Below are 27,176 nucleotides of genomic sequence, written 5' to 3' on the forward strand. Positions count from 1 at the left end.
ATAGGCCAGGCAGCAGGATATACAAAGAAAGTCGAAATTCATTTCTTGTCTTGGAGGAGATAACAGGTAAATCTCTAAATAAACACACTATATTTACAGAGTAGATAAAGGCAATCTGAAAGGGAAAGGCATTAGTATCTGGTGGGTTGGAGGAAGGGGGAAAAACACGAGGAAAGGACTTTTGTAAAAGGTGATATTTGAGCTGAGTCTTTAAGGAAATCCAGCAAACTAAGGGACAGGAGAGGGCAGATTGTGAGTGAGCAAAATCACAAACTCTCTCAATCTTTTTGCTCATATGTATGTAATATTATAGGATGGAATGGTCCCTCTAGGGTGCCCTTACCTCGAAATCAACGATAATCTGTTTCTAAGATTACAGTTTGATGTGAGTGGACTTTATCTCCTCACTCCACTTTGTTTTTTAGTTAATTAAAAAAAAATTATGAGGACTCTGGGGCAGCTGGTATCAGGGTGGATAGAGCACTGTCCTTGGAGGCAGGAGAATCTGAGTTCAAATCCAGACTCTGACACTTATGAGCTGTGTGACCTGGAGCAATTCATTTAACCTCAATGCCTCAGGGTAAAAAAGAGTTAGGAGGACTTTCCCTCTCTGGGTACTGAGGGCACTGGACTGTGTAGTATAATGGGGCAGAGCCCTGGAGGAACCTGGATTCAAATTCTAGCTCTTCTCTGTCCTGGCTCTTTGATCTTGGACAAGTCATTTCCCTTCTAAGGGTCTCAAATTTTCATCTGCAAAATGAGGGAGATGGGAGGATTAATATCTGAGGTCTCTAACTATTCCAGAAGACCAGGTTTACATCTTGGCTAACTGTATGGCTATAGACTCTTTACCTCTCTGGGCTCCATTTTCCAACCTCCAAAATAGAGGAAATGCACCATAAAATCTTGGAGTGAGTGCCTTTCAATTTTATTCCAGGATAGCGGCCAATTCAGCCTTCTCTTCCCTAAGACAGTTTTCTTTACTCTACCCAAACTTTTAACTCTGAGGGGAAGGCGAGTGACTTGTAAGATTCTAGACCTGATTCTTTCATTAACTAGTTGAGTAACCCTTGGCAAATCACACTCCATGTATGGATCTCATCTGTTTTCTTATCTGTAAAGTGAAGGGGTCAGATCTTGAGCTTTGACATTAAATGCCCCATCCAGCTCTCATATTCCATGTTCCTTCCTTGACATTTCATGTTCTAAGCTCCCTCCCAGCTCTGATATTTTATGACTGACTTTCCCATCATTGATCCACAATACAAATTAACTCCATTCTCAGTATATGATGTCTTTGTCAATTATTTATTAGACGATTCTGGAGGGAAAAGTGAGGCTGGTGACTTTGCACAGCCCTCCCTCCCTCCAATCCACTTCACTTGCAAGTCATGGAATCACCTTCCTGATGCCATGATTCTCTTTGAGAGTGAAAGAGAAATAGCAACAACCACAAGCACAAACTTGAATTTAAATACAGATATTATTTGTGGATTGAATTTTTTATATAGGTCTCCTTCAATGTTCCGTTGGCGATGTGCTGCCTTTGTTAATGTCTCCTTAAATTTGAAGTTCCTTGAGAAGAAATACTATATCTGCTCGTTTGCTGCTGATTGAGTGTTAGCATAATGTCAGACAAGCTTTTGGCTGTAATCTTGTAAAAAAAATCAACTGATAATGATGAAAGGGATGGATATAATTCTTTTCTTTTTAAAATTTAATTTAATTTAATTTTTTGGGGGGATGAATATAATTAGCAAACCACTAGACATTTATTAAATATCTATTATGTGCCAGGTATCATGCTGGGTACTGAGGGTACAAAATGAGATACTACTTCCCCCCTCAAGGAGCTTAACTTTTTTTTTTTTTTTTTTGCTGAGGCAATTAGGGTTAAGTGACTTGCCCAGGGTCACAGAGCTAGAAGGGTTAAATGTCTGAGGTCAGATTTGAACTCAGGTCCTCCTGACTTCAGGGCAGGTACTCTATCCACTACACCACCTAGCTGCCCTAAGCTTAAATTCTTTAATGAACAAATTCCTTCAGTTTCTATATTTAGGCTCCAACTTATATTTCAAACTTTTATTTTATCCAATATTTCTCTTCCTATATACACATTAAAGTCAAACCAATTTTCTTGTTGTTCTTTGAATTGGTCCACTCTGTCCTAATACACATTAAAGTCAAACCAATTTTCTTGTTGTTCTTTGAATTGGTCCACTCTGTCCTACCTCAATACCTTTGCTAGAAGCTGTTTCTCATGCCCTCCTTCCTTTACCCCAACTTTACCAATTGGAAACCCATATACTTGTTCTTTAAAGGCTCAGGCCAATGGCTATCTCCTCCCAGAAATCTTCTGTAGTCTGCTTCCATCTGATCAAATAACTCCCAGAGATGTTGTGAGAATTGACTAAGATTATATTTAGAAAGCACTTTGCACAATGACTGACACATAGTGGGCACTTTATAATGCTCATGTCCTCTTCTTCTCCCTGGATTCTCATATTTCTTTGCAACTCTTAGGCATGATCACTACTTTTTGGATCTGTATGTGTCCATATCTGTTTTTTTTCCTGACATCTCCCACCTTATTGCCTTTCTACTGGTCATCCCCCAGACTTGGAATGCTCCCCACCAACTGCCTGGCTCTCTTTCCACACCCCTATGATTAATTTAGATTATTTTCCATAGATGTATATACATATTTGTTCCTGATAGAATGTAACTTCTTTTTGAGTAGAAATCATTTCATTCTGCCTTTGTATTTTAGCATCTAGCATAGTGTCTAGCATACAGTTGATGAATAAATGCTAAGTGACTGCATGCATTTGGGCTTCCTGAAGGGAGGACTATGTTCTGACCAATGGATGCTGATGTTACTCTTCCTCTGAATTTGGATTGGAAGCCTTGCACATAGTAGGTTCACAACTAATGGTGCTCTCATTGTGCTGAGGGTTGTTTTCTGATCAAAAGTATAAACTTAGCTTAGTTTTCTGATCAAAAGTACAAACATTGAAGGAAACCTATACAAAAATTCAATCCACAAATAATATCTGTATTTAATTCAAGTTTGTGATTGTGATTGTTGCTATTTCTCTTTCATTTTCAAAGAAATCTATGAAATGTGCCCTTGTAGAAGAAAAGAAGCATTTTTTTTCAATGTAATAAAAATTATTTTGTCACTGTTCCTTTTTTTTTTTTTTTTGGTCTGAGAGGTAGCATGCCAGAAAGAGTGTGTGGGTTCAAATCCTGCCTCTGACTCTTAGAGGCTAGTGGCTCTTAACCATTTGTGTGTGTCTGGACCCCTTTGAACAGTCAGTCCATTGAAACTGTGATTCTCGGAAGCATGTTTTTAAATACATAAAATAAAAGGAAGGCTTTCAAAGGTAGCCAAACATATTGAAATACAATGATCAAAATTCTCTAAAAAAGCTTAATAGACCTCAGGTAAACAACTCCAATCAAGAGAAAGAGGGAGCCAATGAGGCCATCTAGGCCATTCCCTTCATTTTACAGATAAAGGATCTCAGATCCCAGGAAAGTAAAAGTCTCTCAAAGGTCACCTAAGTGGTTAAAGGCCAGAAATAGGATCTTAACCCAGTTTCTTTGACTGTAGGAACACTTCCCTTTCCAACCCTCTTTGATGCCTGCTGGTTCTATCTATCTATCTATTCAACTATCTCATTTATGTCTGTTTGTTGATCTGCCTATCCATCCATCCATCTATCTATCTATCCATCTATCTATTTATCAATCAACTATCTGTCTGTCTGTCTCTTTTTCTTTCTCTGATCTTCAATTTTTATCTGCATTATTTATCATAAATCTATATCTACCTCAGTGAGTCAGTATATCTGTCTGCATATACTTATTACTTTATCATGATATGGAGCTCAATTTTCTCTACCAATAAAATTGTGATACTTTCTCTGCCATTTATAATATGCTAAATTATTAGCTAAAAGGCTTACCCATGATCACACAGTCTATGCAGGACAGAACTGGGGCTGAAATCATTTGACTCCCCCCAGGTTACATCTTTTCTGTGTGTACAAACACTCATTGCCTCCCCTTGACTCTCTTAGGAGGCCACTCCAGGGACATCTCAAAAAATATACTTATAGATGTGGGGATAAGGAAAGTTCATAGATTGTAGAAGTAGAAGGGACCTAGTAGACTGTTTAGCCCAACCCCCTTCATTTTACAAAGGAGGAAACTGACCCCTAGGGAAGGAAAAACTTATCCAGCATCACATAAGTAAGTACAAGATTGCTCAGAATTAAATCTAGAATTTGCCTACAAGGGATTCTTTTCACTTTATTATTTTTACAAATACTAGTTTTTATTATCAATCTTTTCCCCCTATAAAATGTTTCTCTTAGTTTCTTATTCATTCATATATATATATTTAAAATCTTACATTAGGCTTACGAAGGTTATGTGGCTTGTTCAAAGTTATATTGTCATTGGTAGAGATTAGGACTAGAACCCAGTCCTAAACCCTTTTGTTATTTACACTCAGCCCTTTTGACTGACTTTGATATACTGCCTGGCTCAAGAGTGCTGCACACTATTAGGATAACAGTCATTACATGCCCATTTTCACACTCTTGTATCCTTTATGTCACCTTCCTTTAAATATGGAGAGATGGCAATCCAAACTATCAATGGAAATCTAGTTCAATTCAATTCAAAAAGCATCTAAATGCCCTCCTGCCTCTCAGAATTGTGCTGGTCAATAGACTCTCAAATTTTAATTTTAATATGCTTTATTATTAATTATCACATTAATATATAATCATATTACACATTATTTATTACATATCTTTATTATATAATTATATGCTAATATATTAATTAATAATACAATCAAATAATTAATTGAGATGCATTATTAACATCACTCTTTTAAATCTAAAAATCAACAAAAACATAAATCAAGCTCTGATTTGTAGTGTTTGCTGATTTTCAAGATGTAAATGATGATGATGAAAAATTAACAATCAGCCCTCCAGCACAAAATATACAAATATTCAAAAAATATACCAAAAAAAATGAACCTTCATTCTAAGTTTAATACATGTTTGCAGATCAGTAAATACAGGTAACAAAGTAAGTCCACAGTGATTGGAGAGGATACTAATAGTTTGTTCCTCACCTTTTAGAATCCCCAGTCTCCGATTCACCTCAGTCTTACTTTCTACAGGGAGACTTCTCCAATCCCCAAAGCTGCTAACCCTTTATCTCTCCACCCCTCAATTACTTTGTATTGATTTTGTCTGTAAAGATGATAAGCTACTTGAGAGCAGAGACAATTTCATTTTTGTTTTTGGATCTCCAGTGTCTGGTACACAGTGGGTGATTAATAAATGCTTATTGATAGACTATGTACCAAGCATTGTTAGTCAATGAAAAACATAGTTAAGAACTAGTAGAAAACTTGGGGCAGGGGTAGAAGAGAAGCCAAAAAAAAATTAAAGGAGAGTTTAAAAATAGACCAGGGAAGGTTTAAAGCTGAGAGTCTATAGTAGCTTGATTTTCCAAATTATTAATATTCTCCCCAAACACTGTGTATTTATCTTCTTTGTAATCTGTATTTATTGATCTGAAAATGCATGCTAGAATTAGAATGAAGGCTTGCTTTTTTGGTATTTTTTTGTATATTTGTGTATAGTATATTTTTGTATATTTTTTCTGTCACAAGCATAATGTCCGGTACATAGTGAGCATTTAATAGATGCTTGTTGATCAACTGATAGTTGCGATTGCATCTGGGACAAATTCAGTTGATAGAGATTCTGATAAAGTTAAATTGGAATCAGGGATGTATCACTGTATACAATGGCACCTGAGGCGAGGTGAACCACTACCTAGAAAGTCCTTGCCCTCACCCCTGACCCTCAGAAAGGGGCTCGGGAGGAAAGCCAGACCCAAGGGAAGGATGCCAGGGTGGGAACCACCAGAGGAAGTTGTACCCACCCCTCCTGAGGATTATAAAGGGAGATATTGGGAGAAAGCACAGTGGCAAAGCACCCCTCCTTCCCCCAAAGTCATGTGAACACCCTGGGGCAAAGTCCTATTCACCCTAGGCTTGTTATAGCTCTGGAGGGAAGACATCCCAATCTAGAGATATATGAGAAGGAGAACAAAGGCACTTGGCACGTGGTGCCTCCATACGTTGGGAAAGGGGTCAATGGCTATTTAGCCAGCCTGGAAAGAGAAGCTGCATCATGGCTAAGGGAGGTGATAATTCCCCCCACAATGAGGTCTCAGCCAGTGCACCTGGGGTTCTGGGCATAATTCTTGGCACTCTGGTTAGCAGTTGACAGGCTGCAAACAAGGTTGAAGGTGTTCAGAAACTAGTGAATACATTGTCAGCAAGGACTCTCTGTCTCAGTCTCTTCCTTCCTTCCTTCCTTCCTTCCTTCCTTCCTTCCTTCCTTCCTTCCTTCCTTCCTTCCTTCCTTCCTTCCTTCCTTCCTTCCTTCCTTCCTTCCTTCCTTCTTTTCTCTCTTCCTTCCATCTCTTCTTCCTTCCCTTTCTCCCTCCCTTCTTCTTCCCTTGCTCTCTCCATTCCTTCTTTCCTCTCTTCCTTCCTTTCTTCTTCCTTCCTTCCTTCCTTCCTTCCTTCCTTCCTTCCTTCCTTCCTTCCTTCCTTCCTTCCTTCCTTCCTTCCTTCCTTCCTTCCTTCCTTCTTCTCTCTCTCTCTCAGTGGGGCATAGTACAGTAAAAAGGGCAATAGATTAAGGATTAAAGGACCTATGTCTAAATTAGATGCTGCCAGGCTCTACCTTGAGGCAATAACACGACCTCCCTGGGCCTCAGTTTCCTCCTCTGTAAAATGTAAAACTTAATGACTTCTCAGCCCCTTTGTACTCTAGATCTGACATTCTGGGTTACTAAATCTATCTGTCCATTAGGCTGAATGGTAAATAATGAGCACAGAATTTGAGGTATAAAGGGTTTTCTTTCAGGGACAGAGAGAAAGGAAATCGGGATAATGCATCAATATCTGAAGGGCATAACAATAGGAATATGGGCTTGTCCGTGTGTGTGTGTGTGTGTGTGTGTGTGTGTGTGTGTGTGTGTGTGGTCTTGATTGTCTTGGAATCATGCTTCATGCTTCAAAGCCAGGGATTGAGAAATGATTTGTAAAGACTAGAATTATAGGCTCATAAAATCACAGATGTAGAACTGGAAAGGACCTCAAAAACCTCTAGTTTAACTCTAATCTTACAGCAAAGGAAACTGAGACACAGAGAAATTAAATGGTTTGTCTTAGATTACAATAATGGTAGAGCTGGGCTAGAATCCCCTAGATCAGTAGCTTAAAAAATTCAACTTTTACTATAAATTACAATATGTTAAGCTAGACAACAAGGCAGCCTATTCCTGGGTAACTGGAATTACTTGAATTATTTGATATTTGATGTATCACATTGGGCTATTCATTTAATTTTTATTGGACTCAGTTATCTCATCTGTAAAATGGGAAGGGATGGGTCTAGATCTTAGCTTCTTTTTTTTAAAAAAATAATTAATTGTTGATTTTGGTAGTATTTTATTTTTCCAAATACATGCAAAAATAGTTTTCAACATTCAACTTTGCAAAGCCTTGTGATCCAATTTTTTCTTCCTCTCCTTCCCTCTTCCCCCTCCCCAAAACAGCAAACAATCTGATATAAGTTAAACATGTGCAATTCTTCTAAAACTATTTCTATATTTGTCACGTGGCACAAGAAAAATCATAGATCCTAGCTTTTTAAACTGTAGTTTGCAACCCTTATGGGGTCTTGTAACTGAATGTGAGGCTTGCAAAATTATTATTTTTAATCAGTAAATGTTTGATTTATATACCTGCTTTATATACCTCCATACCTGGAGTCATGTAAAAATTTCTCCAGCAAAAAGGGTTGAAAGAGGAAAATGTGTATGAAACCTTGGTCTCTATGACTTCTAAAGGGCATTTCATTTCTAGATTTATGCACAGTCCTTTAAGATCAGCTACATACTGCCTAAAGGATTTTGGGTAAGTTATTTAACTTCTCCTAATCTCAGTTTCCCACTCTGTGTAGATCAAATGAAGTAACATATCTAAAACATTGTGAAGACTTTAAAGCTATATATAACAACTAGAAGTTTATTATAATTTTTATTATTATTCCTTTATTTTATGGATGAGAAAATGGAATCCCAGCAAGGTTATTTCCCCAAGAGTTACATAGCTAGTAAGTAACCAAAGGCAGACACTCTATCTCCTCTGATACCCTGAGCCCCAAGGCTCATCTTTCTAGTTATGATGTCCTCTGACACACTGGTAACATCCCCAAGGGAATGTAGATCAATTGCACCTCATGCTTATTCTGTCTGTCTCCATCAAGGTGGAATCAAATTAAAAGGGTCATTAAGGTAAGATTTAAAAGTGGAAAGGGGAATCAGAAAATGAGAACAAGTAACTGTGAAGAAGCAGCTCCATCACTTAGTTGTTGGCTGAGGGACATTATTTTGAAGGGACTTCAGACTTTCTCTCTTATCACCCCCATCCTGCCAGTCTGGAAGTATCAAATCTCTTTTAGCATCCTTGAAAAAGTGGTGATCTAGCCTCCACTCGGGAAACCCCAGTATTTGGGACCTTAATGCTCCCATTCATTTAAAAATGATGGAGCCAAAATGTACCTGAGAAATTATCCCATACAAATTTCCCATTTTATCAGTAAGGAAATCAAAACTCAGCATGTTAAGCAATTTGCTCCCAGCTAGTTTGTGGCAGACCCAGGTTTGCTGGTTTAGTGCCCTTCTCTCTCTAATACACTGTCACATCTCACCTGATGTATGGAAACTTCTTGAGAACAAGATGCAGGGTGATGGAGGGAATGGAGAAGGAGCCTTGAAACTAAGACAGTCTGAGTAAAAACTCTCCTCTAGCTCATGCTGGTTATGTGACTCTGAACAAGTCATTTAATCTCTAAGAACGTGAATTTAGAGAAGGTGCTGACTTGCATCAGCAGGGACATTTCCTCCCCTCAGGATGTCCTGAATCAATGAAATCTCAGGATCAACTCCTTGAGAGCAGGAATATTTCATTTTTTAAATTCATGTCACCTGGCCTATCTGAGGCATTTAATAATGTCTGGCTAAATAAATGAATGAATCAGTGTACATATTGTTTTCCATTCCTTGTCCCCATCCTTGACCAAAAGAGTGTAAGTTCCTTGAAAGGAAGGATTGTTGCATTTTTTTTTAGTCTTTGTATCATCAGTGTTTGGTAATATTTGGCACATAGCAGGAGCTTTGTAATCAATTGTCTTACAGAAGAATAGGGGTGTACCTTGTTTAGGGTTTGAACCACCCATCTCTGGTGTGAGGTTAGAAGTAGAGGATCTCTAAGCTGAAAGGATCTCAGAGGACATCTAGACTAACCCTTACCTGGACTCCTCCCTTGCTTTCTCCCAAATAATATCATTGGATCCCCATCCTTCAACTGGAAACCTTCATCATTGAAATAGAACTCATTATCTTCTTACGTCACTCAGGACCTGACAACTGCCCTGGGTTTCCCAATGCCCAATGGATGGGGGGCCTATGTAAAAGCAGCCCTTACATATAAAAATCCCCTTCTTTTCTCTTCATACATGGAAAAAAATCATGCTTTTTTCTGCCCTAAAGAGAAAGAAGACTTCCCCTTTGATTCCATTACTAAATTCATAGTCTGTTCTTTCTCTAGTCACTACTATGGCTAACAGCCTTCAAGATCTGTTTATTCTAGCTATTTGTCAGCAAATTTTCATGGTTATGTGTGGCTCTTGGAGGTTTTATGGATTAAAAAAGTTGCATACACATAAACATATATATATATATACACACATATATGTATATAATGTGTCTCATGAATTGAATGACAAACATATGTCTTTATGTTTCAAGATGAGAAGGTTGATTGGTCCTGTAAGATTCTCCAGAAAACCAAGTAGCCTTGTTGTTTTATAAGGGGACAGGGATTAAAGAATGGGAGCAGGCAGGTAGGGAGTATAGTTGTGTCTGGATCAAATCTTTTTAACTTGAGGTAGTGATGAGGGTGTCCTTCCTTCTGAATCCCCTCCTCAGTTACTTAGATCTTCCTTCTCCCCACTCCTAGTATTCGATCAAATGAAATAATGCATTTAAAGGGCTCAATAATACTAACACAACGTCTGTGTTGTGTTAACACAACAATGCTATTTTTTTTATCAGCTCGTGGAATTGAGAAGTCAGAAGCAGAACAGCATATGGGTTGCTAGAACCCTACTGCTCAGATTAACTAGAGAGATAAATGTGGAGTCTAATTTGGAGGAGGGCTTGGTAGGTTGAGGAAGACAGGAGCTTCTCTATTCTCTCAAAGAAATTAAAGAAAGAGGAAAAGGACTCATATACACAAATATATTTATAGCAGCTCTTTTCATGGTAGTCAGATTTTGGAAACTCAGAAGATACGTAACTAGGTGGAATAATGAACCCACTGGAATCAGGAAGAGCTGAATCTAGATCCTGCCTCAAATCCTGTGTGATTTTGGGTAACCTCTGTCTACCTCAACTGCCTCATCTGTAAATAGGGCATAAGAATAACTCCTGCTCATAAGAGTTGTTTTGAGAATCAAATGAGCTAATACATTAAGTGCTTTGCATTAAGCATTTTATAAATTATTATTATTGCTATATAGTTAAACAGATGGTGATATGTGAACCTAATGAAATATTATTGTATATGAAATAGATCATTTCAGAGGACACTGGGAAGGCTTTGATAAACTGACAAAGAGTAAAGTGAGCAGAATCAACATTATAGAACATCAACATTATAGAAAAAAAACAACTTAAAAAGACTTTAGAATTCCAATGAACACAATGATAAACCATAAGTCTAAAAGAATGGAAGTGAAACGTTCTACTCATCTCTTGTCAGATTTGAAAAAAATTTAAATGAGAAAAGAAACAGTTTTTCAGATATGTTAAAGTTGGCATTTGTTTTTGCTGAACTATATATGTATATCTTGAGAGCTTTATTTGTTTTCTAAAGATTTTATTTGCCCAGTAGGAGGGGGAATGAGAGAGAGATATTAATAAAAGAAAAAAAGAAGAAAAAACAAATTAAAGGCCTCTGATGATGAATTATTCAGAGAGGAATAAAAAGTCAAAGCTGGGAGATACCTTACAGAAGATCAGCACCTTTAGAGAAGGGAGGGACTTCACAATATGGAATTTCAAGGAAAGGGAGGAGGACTTTAGGACATAGATTGTCAAAACTGGAGGGAGGTTAGCATATAGAATATTAAAGAAGGAAGATTCTTCAGAGACCATTTAGTCCAATGCCCTCAATTCCCAGATAGAGAAAACTAAAGCCTAGACATAAGGAATGACTTACTCATGGTCATACATCTCACTAGTAACTTCTTTATATCAACTCTAGACATTTTCCCCCTTTTCCTTTCCTTATTTTCTATTCCTTTCCCTTCTGTTCTCCCTTTTCTTTTTTCCCCCATCTCTCTCTACTGCTATCTCCCTTCTCTTCTCTTTTTCATCTTTTCTTTTTTTTCTACCTCTCCTGTCTCAGTCATGTTCTTTTTTACATGCCTTTCCCCTTCTTCTCTTCTTACTTTTCCTTTTATGCTCTCATCTTTATTTCTCTTCCTCCATTTTTTCATTTCCCTCTCTTTTCTTTCTATTTATTTCTTTCCCTCTCATCTTCCCTTTCTTATTCTCCACTTTCTTCTCTCTTTCCCTCCCTTTTCTCCAAGCTTCCCTCTTTCATTTTTCCAGTACCTCCTTTCCTTCGTCTTCTATCTGTTGTCTCTTTTTTCCTTCTTCCTTTTTTCCTTCCCATCCCTCTTTCCTTCCTTCCTTCCTTCCTCTAAATCAGCAAACTACCCATGAACATTTCTGCAATTAGAGTACAGCAAATTGAGACAAAGATGACTGAGATAGTATCTATTTAGAGGCATTTGCTAACCTTTGTCAGAAAGCATTCATCCTGATTCTCTGCACCTTCTCTCTAATCTTCGGCTTAGATTGTGTCTATGGAATATTTTGCTAGAAGCTGAATTTTTCTCTCAGTTCTTTCATTTCCTAACATATTGCAATGTGAGCCACTCTTCTTTTTCACATGGTTTTTGTTATTTTATTAGATAGTAAAAAAAAGATGCTTTCAGCACACTTGCTTCCTTTGTCTGATTTAGTGTCAAATTCTCTAATGACACAAACTGAAATCTGTCTTGTGGCACAAGGGAAATCATTCACTGATCTCAATCCAATCCACTACTTGAAAAAAATGCAATAGCATTAGATGGTTTGCATCAAGCATCAGAGATTTTAGCAGTGGAAGGAAACTTAGAGTTCATCTGGCCTAGCTCCCTTGATTTACAGAGAAAGAACCTGAGACTCAGGGACAGGATTTGGCTCAGATTACACAGTCATTATCATATTCAAGTAAAAAAATAAAATTATATCATTTTAGAGACCTGACAGTCCTCCTAATCCAGTCCCCTTATTTTCTATAGTGGGAAACCGAGGCCCAAGAATCAATGCGTTTCAGTATCATATAGGAATATAGGTTTAGAACTGGAGAGACTCAGAGGTGGCCTAGTCCAATCCCTTCATTTGACAGATGAGGAAATGAAAATCCAGGGAAATAAATGACTTGCCTAAAGTTATAAAAATTAATAGCAATAGTGTTAAAAGCCTTTAAATAGCAAGTTAAAGTCTACAAAGCACTTCACAAGCATTTTTCATTTGAATCCCTCAAAAGCCCTATGACATAAGCCCAATTGTAGACATTATTGCACCCCCTAACCTCAGAGTGATTAAATAATTTGCTCAGGGTAGCAGAGTAAGAGACAGGATTTACACCGAGATCTTCCTGACTCCAAATCTAACTCCTTATCCATTATACCGTGCTGTTTGTCAATAACTAAATAGTATAGATAGGCTTCAAAGCATAAAATGATGAATTTATAGCAGAAGGGACTTTAAAGATCATCTAAAGCTTTGCTCTCATTTTATAAAGGAAGTGGTCCATAAAAGTTATATGACTTGCTGAACATTAAAAGGGAATTCTGGGACTTTCATTGGAATGGTCTGGCTTCATATGCACCACTCACTCCTCTCTTCCACTCTGCCCCTCCCACCCCAATCTTATTCTTTTGACTCGACCTGAGACCACAGAATTAATCTCCAATTTTCCCATTTTATGCCTGAGAAACTCAGGCCCAGAGAGAGAAAGTAATTTTTCAAAGACAAACGGGGAAGTGGGACCAGAATCTCAATGTCCTGAGTCCTGATCCAGTGCTCTTTGCACTTATAGGGATTTTCAGATAGACACATATGATATTTTGTGGTGGAATGAAGAGGCAAGATCGAGTTCATTGTGTTGGATTGAGGAGGGTGAAGGGGCTAGAAAAGGTCCAACACCTACCCTCACAGAGTTTCCATTCCTGAGGGGCAGGGAGGGGATGTTCATCAGTAAGAATACAAAGACATACAAAATAACTTATGGGAGCCAAGGCTCTAGCAATGGTCAGGATAGACTTTCTATAAGAGATACCAATAGAAGAAAATTCAATCAATCAGTCAATCAATCAATTAACATAGGGGTAGACATTGGGGATAGATAGGCAGAAGGAAATATTCATTACCATCATAGGGCTTACATTCTATTAGGGGGAGACAAGTATATAAGAAATATACAGACAGAGATTTCACTGGTATAGGGAACTCCAAATGAAAAAACTCCCTGCACCAATGCTGATATCTTTTCAGCTCCTTTATATTTAAAGATTGTTAAGCACCGAAAGTTCATGTCATTTGTTCTTCAGGGTCATATTACCAGCAAATGTCAGAGGCAGGACTATGAACCCATGTCTTTCTACTTTTAGACCAGCTCTCTATCCACTCTGGCACACTACCTCTCATGTCATACAAGATATATACAAAAATGAATGCAAAGTAATTTCAGGAAATCAGGTACTCTGTGAATTTCCTTCTACCTCTGAATCTACGAGCCATAAGTGCCTGGAACAGATCGAAGTTGATTTTTATGGTGTGATCTTGGGTTGACAAAGTTTTCCATATGATCAATCAGAACTAGAAAGGATGACAGTCACAGCCTAGGTTCGAGGTTCATTGTTAAGAACAATGAGTATAAGCCCAGCTAGAGGGACTGCATTGGTTGTACCACTGACAGAGACTATAGTGAAGTCCTGGAAGGACTGTGAAGGTATTGTGACATAGTATTTGGAGCAGGCATTGAACCTGAGCTCAAAGGCTTTAGATCTATATCTCAGCTTGGCCATTTATTAACTGTGTGTCTTCCGACAAGTCTCTTCTCTTCTCTGGACTTGTGGCAAAGTAAGGGATTTGTATTAAAAAATGTATCTTGTTCTGGTACACCTGATCCTCTTCCCCTTCTAATCAGTATAGTAAGAATATAAAGATTATAAATTTATAGTATATAAGTATATGACTTATAGAAATCATATGCTTATGGTATATAAAGTTTATAAGTATACAAACATATAAAGTATATAAATTTATAGCATAAAATGTATATGAGCATATAAACTCATATTAAGTATCTAAGTTTATAGTATATAAAGTATCAAAGTTTATAAGTAGTTAGTATAAAGAGATAATAGCAAGAAATTTGATTGCAAAGAGGAACCTGAAAGTCATGGACAAATTTTCTCAAAGATCAAAAGAGCAAAATTTATAAACTGTATCATATATTAACCAACATTTATATCCTGGTTTTATTATATATACATACATACATATATATATATATATATGTATATATATATACATATATATATACATATATATATATATATACACACACACATATATACACATATCAATAATCAAGATATGTTAAGTCCCAGACAAATTCCATATCTCCATAGCAGAACATCTTAAAGGTGCTGATGGTCTAAAAGTTTTACCAGTAAAATTGAGATGATTTGAATGTGTTAATGAACTAACTCTAAGATGGTACAGATAAGATTTAGCCTTTTACCTCAAACCCTATAAAACTGAAACTTAGATTCTTGTCCTCCTACTCCAACTCCGACTCTAGCCTTCCTCCATCTCCATCTCCATGAGGCTAATGCTGCCCAGTGCAGCATTAAAATAGAATAATCCATGACTTTGTGAGTGAAACTCTCTGCCTCTTTCCCCTCTTCATCTCCTTCTACATGCTATCTAAAACAAAATAATTTTGATTATTTATTTGATTCTTGATTTGCTCAAGCAAATGAATACAGCCAAAATTAGAAGAAAAGCAGGAAAATGGAAAAAAAATTGCAGCAAGTTTTTTTTCAAATACGTGAAGAACTGAGTGAAATTTATATATAAAAAATAGAAGCTGTTCCCCGATTAATAATGGTCAGTGGATCTGAAAAGATGGTTCTTGGCAGAAGAAATCAAAGCTATAGTAATATGAAAATATTATCTCCCTCCCTTCACCACTTCATCCTCTATTCACACATGCAGTCTGCCTCTGTTCCTCTTTGGTTATTTGTCTCTGACTTTATGGACTTTTTGTCCCGCCTCCCCACTGTATTAAAGTATAATTGCTTCACCATTTCCCAACCCAGTCACAGTCTTTCCCAGTAAGTATACAAGAACCAAGTGTGCCTGCCACCCTTTTCATAAATTGTCAGTATTGGATGAGATAATCTCTCACGGCCCTTTGACACTAAAGCATGCTGTAGAGCGGCTGGAAATATTAACTGAAATTACATTTACTCAGATAGGACCATGAATAGGATGAGCAGTGTCAGGTTGGGACTGATGTTCACTGGCCATCTCAAGAGAAGAAGGAGCAAAACTATGATCATAGAGCTTTATAGACCAGAGAGACCTTGGTGAAGATCAGTGGTGAATATAGGATCTTAAAAGAAGGCATTCATAAAGACCCCTTATTGACACGTTTGGTCTTCCAGGTAAATATCATTGAAGTAAATTTTGCCTAGAGTGATCAGCTGGGGCCATTGGGACTTGAGGGAAAGGCAAGCTGAAGGTCAGCTTTAAAACTCCTGGAAAAAGCTTCTTGGTGGGTTGGAAGAAAAAAATGGAAGTTTTAGATTTTAGTTGTTTTGGAGGGTAGCATGGGATAGTAGTAGATTAAGATCTACTACATATTGAGAGAATATGGGTTCAAATGCTAACTCTGTTACTTTCTGAAAGTGACATCTGGCAAATCACAAACTCTCGGGGCCTCGGTTTTCTCAAATAGAAAACCTGAAATTCTCTGTCAGCTCTATGGGTGGGAGAGAGTTAATGAATAAACAAGAGACAGAAAGATTCATAGGAGGTAAATAGGTAATTTTGATTACATAAAACTAACAAGTTTTTGCACAAACAAAACCAATACAGCCAAAATTAGAAAAAAAAGCCAGGAAACTGGAAAAAATATGCAGCAAGTTTCTCTAATAAATGTCTCATTTTTCAAATATATGGAGAATGGAGCCAAATTTATTTTTTTTTAAAAAAGAAGCTGTTCCTCAATTGATAATGGTCAAAGGATCTGAAAAGGTAGTTTCTGGCAATGCTATCAATAGTAATATGAAAACATGTTCTAAATTAATAATGAGAGAAATACAAGTTAATCATATATGAGGTATCATCTCATAGTCATTGGTTTGGCTAACTTGAAAGACAAGAAAAATGACAAACGTTAGCAAGAATGTGGGAAAATAAGTACCCTAATACACTGTTAGTGGAGCTATGAAGTAGTTCAGAGAATAATGTATAACTATGCCCGAAGGGCTATAAAGCTGTATATCCTTTTGACCCAGCAATATCACTCCTATGTTTATACTCCAAGGAGATCAAATAAAAAGGAAAAAGACCTATATGCACAAAAATATTTATAGCAACTCTTTGTGGAAGTAAAAAAATTTAAACTGGGAGGATGTGACTTGGGAAATGGCTGGATAAAATCTAATGTATGAATGTGATGCAATACTATTGTGTATAAGAAATGAAGAGAATAGTTTCAGAAAAAGCTGAGAAGATTTCTTTGAGCTGATGCAGAATGAAGTGAACAGAACAAGGAGAACAACTTACACAATAGTAGTGATATTGTAAAAACAACAAACTGTGTAAGACTTACTAGTGCCAATTACAATGATCCACCATCACTCCAAAGAATTCATGATACTATCCCCCCTTCAGCTAGATAATTGATGGACTCAGAGTGCAGATTAAAGAATTTTCATTCTTTTTTTTGCCTTTTTAAAAAAAATATGGCTAATGTGGAAATGTTTTGAATATTTTTATATGTAGAATGGGTATCATTCCTGCCTTTTCAATAGATAAAGGAGAGGCGGATGAAGAGGAAACATTTGGAATTTAAAATTTTAAAAATTGGCCTGGATGATTTCTCAATCTCCTTTTAACTTCCAATTTAAGACTTAGGTCAAGGAAGATTTCACTGCTCACGACATTGCTATGCTACCTTGAACTTTCTGCTCTTTATTTGGGGAAAGAACAAGGTATGTTGGAAAGAGAATAAAATTTGAAGCCCAAAGATCTGGATCTAACACTGAGCCCCAATTATTACTCATAAAATAATATTGGGCAAGTAACTAGACTTCTGTGGGCCTCAGTTTTCCTTTCTGGAAAGTAGAAGTTTCCTTCCTGAGGATTGTTCTGAGATCAGTTCTTTGTGAGACAGAAAATATAGAAAATACTAAGCTGATGTATTATTGTTTTGTCTTTTTGAAAACTGAGATCCTATGGAATTCCTCAAGTCAGTTGAAAGGGAGGCAGATGAGATGGTTGCTTTTCCTTAGGGAATGTGAGTGCTTTTCTGTGCTATTTTTCTTTCGATTATGTTTCTTCACACCAGCCTGTTCTGAGCTGTTTAGCTCCTCATGTCACACTGTTCTCATATGGTATAAGAATGTATCCATAACTAACACATTATCTTTCTTTTTTCCTTTTGATTTTGGCTTATATTTCATTTATGTGGAGGAAAATTCAGTGTGGAAAATCCATTCACTAATGCAGATCAGCTCAACTTTTGATTTTAAAGAATCACCTGGGCCATTAAGGATAACTAACAATAACAGCAACAACAACTAGCACTTATAAGGCACTTACTATGTGCCTTAGCCAGACATTGTGTTAAATGCTTTAGAAATATTATTGCATTTGATTTTCACAACAAGCCTGGGAGACAGGTACTATTGTTATCTTTATTTTATGGTCGAGGAAACAGGTGAAGTGACTTGCTCGGGATCACACAGCTACTAAATATGCAAGAGCAAATTTGAGCTCAGCGATTTGTCTAGGGCCACACAGATAAAATGTGTTAGAGGAAGGACACGAATGCAGGCCTTTCTGACTCTGAGATCACTTTGCATTAACTTGACATGCTGTTATTTAACCAGTTTTTATTTTTAAGAGAGGAAAAAACCGTGATTTTTTTTTTTATCTTTCCACTCCCTATATCCTTACCATACTCCTTTTTCTATATCTTTTCTATATCACACTGGCACCTAGGTCAGACAGCATTAATTATCTTTCTGGACTTCGAATCAACCAATCAACAAAATACTTATTGAGGGTCTACTATGTTTGAGGTACTGAAAGGAGAGTTAAATTATACTCTAATGGTGGTAGAAAATACCCCAAGTGCTTTGAAGGCCAGTGAGTAATAGCTATGCTTAATAATAATTATTGTTATTATCTATACCTACAGGGAAAATGGCTGGAAAAGTTGTCAGTTTCACTGAAATGGAAATAGCCCCAGAAAATACCTCCAGAAATAAGAGTGAACTGAGTTCATTGGTCTTCAAAACAGGGGAACCATGAATCCAAAGGAACTCAAAGAAGAAAATTCAGTAAAAACAGGGAAAATAGCCATGTTCTGCTTCAAAGGGAGTGAAACCTTTAAAAGGTTGGCAGGGATGCTTTGACAGAGAGACAAGTATATGTCTTTGTGAGAGGGGAATGCAAAGAGAGGCAACTGGACTAAAATGCTCAAACTCTTCAGCAGAGTGGGATTTAACAGCACTGATAGAGAGAAAATGCTTTCTTTTGCCCCAGAGCAAGGCTTTGAGGAGAGAGAGAGAGAGAGAGAAAGAGAGAGAGAGCGAGAGAGCGAGCACAGAGGAATACAGAAACAGAGATACAGAGAGCAGGGGGAAGCAGGAGAGGAGAGAAAAAAAGACAGAAAGATAATGACTGAAAATTTCATGTCATACTTAATCTTATTTAAAAACCCTTTCTTTTTACTGGTAAGAAGTATCTCTAGAAAGAAAATTGGAATCCTTGAAGAGGAAAGAAAAGCTCAAAAAGGAACAAACAACGAGCTTTTTCCCATTGGAGAGGACATTTTCTTAGGTGATTTACCAGATTACTACAGAGAACAGAAGAGGCTGGGGGGGGGGGGAGGGAGGAAGCCATCCTAATGCCTAATTATATCTGGTTTGTATCAGAACTACTGTCCCTTTCATTACCTTCTTCTCTGAAAGGATTCTAAGATCATCTCTTCATCCTAAGGCCCCTCATGAGGGTTTCCTGAAAAGTTCAAGAGACCTCTTGTCTGATACATTTAGCCTCGTATGGCCCAAATTCCTGACCTAACCCATCTTCCCTGAAATTAGACTCATATAATGCAGTACATGTACACACACACACACACACACGGGGAATCTCAAGTCATCCATGAAGTTGCTTCTTTGAGATCTGAAATCCCTCACTCCCTGTATCTCTTGCTTCCCTTTGATAGAAGACCTGAACAGGTGGTATGTCCCTTGCAATTCTTCAGCCGACCCATTAATTTCAGAGGTAGTGACTGAGACAAGGAGCCTTTTCCTGAGTTTTTGCATCAGAAAATGAAGCAGAAAAATCTCTGAAAGCCACTAGCTGGGCTGAAAACCAGAGAGTGGAAAACATTAGAAAAAGCATTAAGTTGTCTTTCTCTTAGAGTCTTTAGTGAACTCTTGGTGATGATTTTGAAATATATTCACAATTTCTTGGTGGTGGGGAGAAAATGGGATTTTTTTTGGGGGGATGGACACTTTGGTGCAGTAATGTTCATCACTGGGAAGGGAGAAACAGTGATCTTGGCAAAGAGCGTCTCTATTTAAAAGAGTCCAAAATAAACAACCTACTAACCAACTATGCAAAATGTCACATTCATCCTTCACTCCAACCTCTGGGATCGAGCTAATTCCTTGGTTCCTTCTCGTTCCTCAGCCACCTTTGCAATGTTCAGACTGTGGCCTACGGCCCTGGGAAGCCCTGTTGGATCACAGGCCCGGGCAATTACCAGCATGGCCCCGGTCCTGTGTACCCCACCCTTCTTGCCTCTGCATTTGGCCACAAGTGGGATGAGGATGATGGCTGCTCCAAGAGACTGTGACTAGATGCAAGGCGGAGCACAGCTTCCCTAAGGCAGTGGTGCTTGAGTCTTCCCCCCTCCCACTCCCACCTCCCCCCAGTGCTCGGAAGAGGGAGGGGGGGTCTTGCAGGGGCCAAGCCCACTGCTTCTGCCTGCATCTCACGCCCCTTTTGCAGTGTTGCAAGTCAGAACCTCTTTGCGGATGATTCAGAGGGAGCGTGGATGACTTGGGAGAGAGTTCAAGCCAATCCATTTTGGGATGGGGGCAACAAGAAGAGCAGCTTTTAAAAATTAAAATATCTTTTTTCTCCTTTTAATGCCCAAATAATAAACCGAAGTTCCCCAGGTCGTTGGGCCTTTGGGGAACTATGAAACGCTTTAAAGATGCACTACTTAGTCCTGGCAATCGCAACCTTTGGAACACATCTATTTGTGTAGCCAAGACCCATTTTCAGAGCCTCTGTCCCCCCTCTCAGATTATACCATTTCTCCCCCCCAACCTAACCTACCTATCTCGGTCCATCTAACTTGCCTCCAAGGCCAGCAAACTACCACTATTCTACTTTCCCTAAAAGCGACCCTATTTCCCCCCACTAGCCTTGTCTCTGGGCAGCTGAGGGGACCACGGCTGCTTAATTAAGGAGAAGTCTGGCCACTGTTAATGACTAGCTGCATGAAGAGCTCTCCCCCTCCCCCCCAGCCGTGTGTGTGTGTGTGTGTGTGTGTGTGTGTGTGCATGCGGCTTTCCAAGCTCCCCGATTAATTTCCTGCTATTGATTTTCTGGCTTGGGGCTGGCATATAGTATGCAGGAGAGAACTCCGCTGCAGAAAACGGTCCCAGGCAGCGGCTCGGATTGAGAAAGGGCACCGAATGCAGTATGCGTCAAACAGACCATCGCTCAATGAAGTCACTTAGCTATTCAAAACATGTTCAGCCATCACTCAACCGTTTGCACCAAGAAGGGGGGAAGGGGGTGGGAGCGGGGGAGGGGCACGGCGAAGAAGAAGAAGAAGGAGAAGGAGAAGGGGGGGCGGGGTGGGGGGGGGGTGGATTTGCGCCGCTTCCCGGACAAGACCGTTTCCAAAGAGCGGTTTTGCTGAGACGCCAGGACTGGAAGCGGCCTTTATCTTTCCACTTCTCTTCTTTTACACTCCTTGGCTGCTCGCGGACCCCGCACACCCCCCACCTCAGCCCCTCCTCCTCCTCCCCCCACCCCCCGCTGCCTCTCAGCTCCCCGCAGCACCAGCCCAGGGCTGCTTTGAGAAAAAAGCTAATTCTGCAGCACTAACCACTCAACACTCTCTTCAAACAGCACCCCCTCCCCTCCATCCAGTCCTCAGATCAGCAAAACGGCGCTTTGGGTCTCGGAGCACACAAACAGAGGTGTGGATTTCTCTGGGCACATAACTGTAGTTTGTACATACACACACACGCGTGCGCGCGCGTGCACACACATGCTCATCCCCCCTCCCTCCCTCCCTCCCTCCTCCCCTCTCTCTCTCCCTCCCCAGTCTATTTCTCAATGCAGATTGTATGACCTGCAGGAGTGTTTTCCGTGTACAACTGTGCGCCTGCCCCTAGTGCACAGGCTTGCATCCGTGTCCTGTACTTCCAGTGCTTATGGCCACAGACCACCCCACTTCCCAACACACACACACACACGCTCTCCAACGGCACTACAAAATAACACACTGAAAGGCAAACTGCTGACACTCCCGCCCCCAGTCCTTCACCCCCCCCCCCCATCTCCCTTTGCCCCCGCCCCCTTCCACAATGTCTGATTTCAGGATGTGGCTGCAATGCTGAATCTCGCCTTGTTTCCAGCTCCCAGACACGTCAATCTCTCTGGAAGTGAATTCCCCGTTCCCTCGAACCGAGTCGGAGGGGAATTACTGTCCAACAGAACTTGGGCTTATTTTTCTGCGAGAGACTTATTTATTTTTAGGTTTTTGTCAGCCTCAGCGCGGCCACACACACACACACACACACACACACACACACACACACACAAGCACCTCCGACAATCGGGCCCGTTCAGAGACATTACGAAATTCTCTCCAACTCTGTACGAGGGGCTTCTTGAGGGGCGGCCCGGGAGGGCTTCTTAGAAATAACAGAAGGATGGCAGGAACAGGGAAGGTTTGCCGGTGAAGACGTGCTTGGGACTTTATTATTATTATTATTATTTTGGGGGGGGGCAGAGGTAAAGAAGGGGACGCAGAGTGCTTTTGGATCTCTTTTCCAAACGAAAACAGGACTAGCGAGGAGAGAAGAAATTGTTTTTTTCTATTCTAAGCAGCTTAAAACCAAAGGGATTTTTCCTTTTCTTCCTTCCCTAGGCAGTGACAACCCAGAACCCAGAGCGGCGGCTCACCCAGACGCTTTTTTAGCGGCTCTCTTGTTGTTTTCACTATACATAGATTATTCCAATGAGGAGGTTGGGGTTGGGGGGAGGGAGAGGAGGAAAGAGAGTATAGTATGGCTTTTTCTCCGAGCGCTTTTCTTCTAACTAACCCAACCAACCTTGATGCTAGGCGGGCGGAAGGAATGAAGTAAGAAAATGGTGGAATGTGGAGGGATTTATTTGGAGGAGGGGAGGGAGGGGTGGGAATGAGAGAGAGAGAGAGAAAAAAAAACCGGGGGTGGGGTGAAGGGTGGGAAGGAGGAGGGTGGGAGGAGATCCGGATTCAAATACCTTCCAGGCAGCAGGTTCTCCATAATCCAGAATGGGTCATGACTTCTTCGTTCTTTTTGCTGGTTTCATTCTCACTGACACTTTTAGTCTTGCAAACCCCTCTGGAGTACAGCCAGTAGTCGGTCCCCACAGCTATGGTCATCAGGCTGAAGGCAGCGAAAGCACCAACGGTGGTTAAAAGCATCTGAACACCTCTGTCAAACAGCCCCATAATTCTTCATTATATAAATACCCCAAACTGACTTCGGATTCTCGGGAGTGAGTGTGTGTGTGTGTGAGAGAGAGAGAGAGTGTGTGTATCAAATCAAAGAATAATAACTCCACTAAGAATATAATGGGTACATGTGTATATATATATATATTATATAGAATATAAAAAAAGGGAGGTAAGAAAGCCCAAGGGAAAACTGTAAATTATAAAGACCACACGGGAGGAGAGGCTTGCCTTTTTGAGATCAGAGACTGTTCCAGTTGCAGTATCAAAAAAGAAAAAGAAAAGAAAAAAAAAGAAAAAAAAAGAAAAAAAAAAAAAAGACACCCCCCACCCCCCCAAAAAGGAGATGCCTTAATCCCTTTTCCTAAAATTCTGGTCTCCAGTTTCCATATGTGATAGCTAATTTGGAGATGGCTTCCACAGGTTCATCCTTAACACAATCTCTCATGACCAGGACCTAGACAGTTAGAGATGGTTAGAGCTGGGATGCAACCTTCCGTCTTCGTGCTGAGCTCTGCAGCCTGCGCCATGAAAATCCAGTTATCTTTCTTGGGGGTCTCTTGGCTCTCGCTTTCTCAAACCAGACTGCCTAGTATACGGTAAGCCCTTGATTTCAGCTGAACAGGTGCGGAGCTCTCGCCTTCCATGGCTGTCCCCCGGGCAGCAGCGGCGGCGGCGGCGGTGGCGGCAGCGGACGGCGGCGGCGGCGGCGGCGGCAGCAGCGGACGGAAGCAGCAGCAGCCGCGGTAGAGGGAACAGCCCCGAGAGCGATTTTTCTTTGTAGCGGTCGGTAAATCTTGTTTAAAGTGGGGGAGGGAAAAAGGAAGGGGGGGTCTCCTGGAGAATCGAGATGGATTTCCCTTCCCAGATCCACGAAGCTCCTGGAAATAAGGGGACGACTGTCTCGCTGCTGCAGGATTTGCCACCCGGCTTTTTTTTCCTTTCTCTGGGCTCCCCCTCCCCACCCCCCTACTCGGGCTCTCTGGCTCCCCTTCTTCGTGGCTCTCCCACCTACTGCATTAACGTGGTGGTGCTGAACTGGACAGCTCCCCTGCGCCGATTACTCCGCGGTGCTGGAGAACAGCTCCTTTGCCTCTTGCCCGGGATGCTGCTGGGAAACCGGGCTGGGGGGGTGGGGAGGGGGAGGGGGAACGGGAGGGGGGGGGGGAGAAACAAGAGCTTTCCTGCCTAGATCCTTTCCCTCCAGTATCTCCAGTACGATAGTAACCCTCCTCTCTTCCAAGGAGGAGGAAGGGAGGGGGAGAGGGCGATTAAGCCTTCCTTCTTATCCTTTCCAGTTTTTACCCCCTTTCCAAATCCTGGAATGATTGCGCCCTTAGGCTCCAGAGGCTTAGAGGAAGGCGTAGCTAGAGATGGCTCTCTCTCTCTCTCTCTCTCTCTCTCTCTCTCTCTCTCTCTCTCTCTCTCTCACACACACACACACACACACACACACTCTAGTTCTCTATCCCCCTCCCCCACCCCAGTCTTTCTTCAGCCCAGCCTCCTTATCCCAGGCATACGTGCCCTGAGCTTTAGATACTACCCTCACATCAGACTCAGAACCGTATTAAAAACAAAACAAAACAAACAAACTTCAATCACTTGCTTCTCTGCCCAGTAGGTGATGAAAACATAACGTGGACGGGTAATTACAAACATGATTTAAACAGAGCGAACACTTCTACATCAGAATTTTCATTTCCCCCCAATTTAGAGAACCCCCTTTTCTCCCCCCACCCCGTTCCTCCTTTCTGATTTCTTTGTCTCTTTCTGGTCATGGTGTGCTCATCTCTGTTTGTGTGTCTGTTTTTTTTTTTAGCTTTCTGTGAAATCCCAAATCTTGCTCCCAAAAGCAGACATTTTGAAAAGATTATTCATGAAGAGGGTTGGGGGGGGGGGATGGCTCTTTAAAAGAAAATGTATTTTTATTTTAAGCATAAATATGCTCGTAGGAAGTTGGTTGGGAATCTGACTCTACAGTCATTAAGAGTATTCTAAGTTTCCCATGTCATTCATAATCCAGATTCAGGAGTAGAGAAAAATCTTTGCAGTCCAAACCCCCAGGCATATCACAGCACTTTCTCTTCTCAGCAGGATCATTAGACTGGGCTAATTACAAAAGTCCCTTGTTCTTCCTCCTTGTGCAACTTTTCATTAATATAACCCCAGGGGAGGGAGGAGGAGGAAGAGAGGAGAGAAGAGAAGAGAAGAGAGGAGAGGAGAGGAGAGGAGAGGAGAGGAGGAGAGGAGAGGAAAGAGAGAGAGAGAGAGAGAGAGAGAGAGAGAGAGAGAGAGAGAGAGAGAGAGAGAGAGAGAGAGAGAGAGAAAGACATTTAATTCCTGCTGCTGCTCAATTAATATTTCTTTGATCGGTTCCACAGCTGAGAGGACAAATTCGCAGAAGGGTCACTGTTATTGTCATGGTTAGAGAGGGATATGAATGTCCTAAAACAGTTGGAGGATTTAAGACAATTGCAGTTTCATAACTCTTATCTTTCTACTCTCGATTCTCTTATTTCCTCCTCCTCACTTCCCCCCCCCCTTTGCTGTCTCTTGAGGTCACGTGCACTATGCAATCTTTTTGAGGTCTGATGCACATCAGGGTTTAAAAAGGAGGAGTGAGTTAGAAAGAGATTTCATGTGGTGTAATATTCTTTCCCTATGAGATCTCACCTGTCTCTAGTCTAGTTTTGTATTAACTTGCAAAGGCTCTTGGACGCTTTCACATGGAGTTTTAAGTGCCTCTGTAGCTCTTTTGTAGACTACCTGTTTCTTCCCTCTGCCTGATACATTCTCAGCCACACTTGTTTCCCCTTTCTCTGAAGCTCAATACCAATAGAAACAGAACTAGAACACCTCATTCTTTTCAAAAGTTCCCAAATTGGGGGTTCTCCAAATATACTGTTGTAAAGAGTCCTGGATATGTAGTCAAAGGACTGGGTTCAAATCCTAGGTCTGCTATTTGGATAAATCTCTTTCCTGTCACAGGCCATGTTTCCCCTATGTGGTTAATCAGAGATGATGAAGGTAGGGGGGGAGAGGAAGTAGGATTAGATGACCTGTGGGTTCTTTCCAGCTCTAGATTTATATGGTCTTTAAAGTTCTAGATTTCAGCATCTTTCTCTAAGTAACAACAAGAACATACAACATGTACATAGCATTGTAGATGCAATAGTGCCTTCCTCATCACAATCCACAGAGTGCAAGGATTATTCTACTTATTACCTCTATAATCCCGGTCAAATCAGTTTTTCTGGGCCTCGGTCATCTTCTCTGTAAAATGAAGATATTGAACTAGATGTGTCTGAGATTCCTTCCAACTATAGATCTAGAACCTAAGATCTCCATTATGTGGAGGAGGAAACAGGTTGGAGTAACTTGCCCTTGCTTCTCTAAAAATCACTGACTGGCATCAGAAGGTCTATTTTCTGTCTATTAAAGCCAAGGTATCCCTTACAGTATCAAGTATCTTCAAGTAAAAGAGAATCTTTGGCAGACTAATGTTGTTGTTTCCCCTAGGAGGGCATCCTTGTTGACCTATTCAACAACATTCAACAACAGCAGAGATGTCTGTTCCAAGAAAGGTTCTGCAAGCTTCAGGGCAACATCATCCTTACACAATGGAGTATGTAGGCTTCGGACAGTTATTTTTCTCACCCCAACACTGAGGGGAAAAGAAACAGAAATCATAGAAGTATAGATTTAAGGATGGAAGGAATTTTAGATCTTCTGGTTCAATCCTATTATTTTGCATATGGGGAAACTGATTCTTAGAGTCACAGACACATAGGTAGCAAAGCGTAGTCCAAGATCCAAACCCAAGTCCTATGATGCTCAGTACGGAACTCTTTCCACCTTATTATGGCTTGCCAATCTCTTT

General features: G+C 40.2%; 1 protein-coding gene across 1 annotated transcript in view; it reads right to left on the reverse strand.

The window, feature by feature from the left end:
• CACNG2 (calcium voltage-gated channel auxiliary subunit gamma 2) overlaps positions 1-24,391 on the reverse strand; it is a 152,083-nt gene extending 127,692 nt beyond the window's left edge. The window contains exon 1 of the mRNA XM_051961698.1: positions 23,080-24,391. Within this exon, the coding sequence (XP_051817658.1) occupies positions 23,080-23,290 (211 nt within the window). The 5' untranslated portion in view covers positions 23,291-24,391. The remainder of the gene's footprint in view (positions 1-23,079) is intronic.
• Positions 24,392-27,176: the final 2,785 nt, after the last annotated feature.

Source organism: Antechinus flavipes, chromosome 5 (genome assembly GCF_016432865.1).
Source record: "Antechinus flavipes isolate AdamAnt ecotype Samford, QLD, Australia chromosome 5, AdamAnt_v2, whole genome shotgun sequence".
Taxonomy (NCBI): Eukaryota; Metazoa; Chordata; class Mammalia; order Dasyuromorphia; family Dasyuridae; genus Antechinus; species Antechinus flavipes.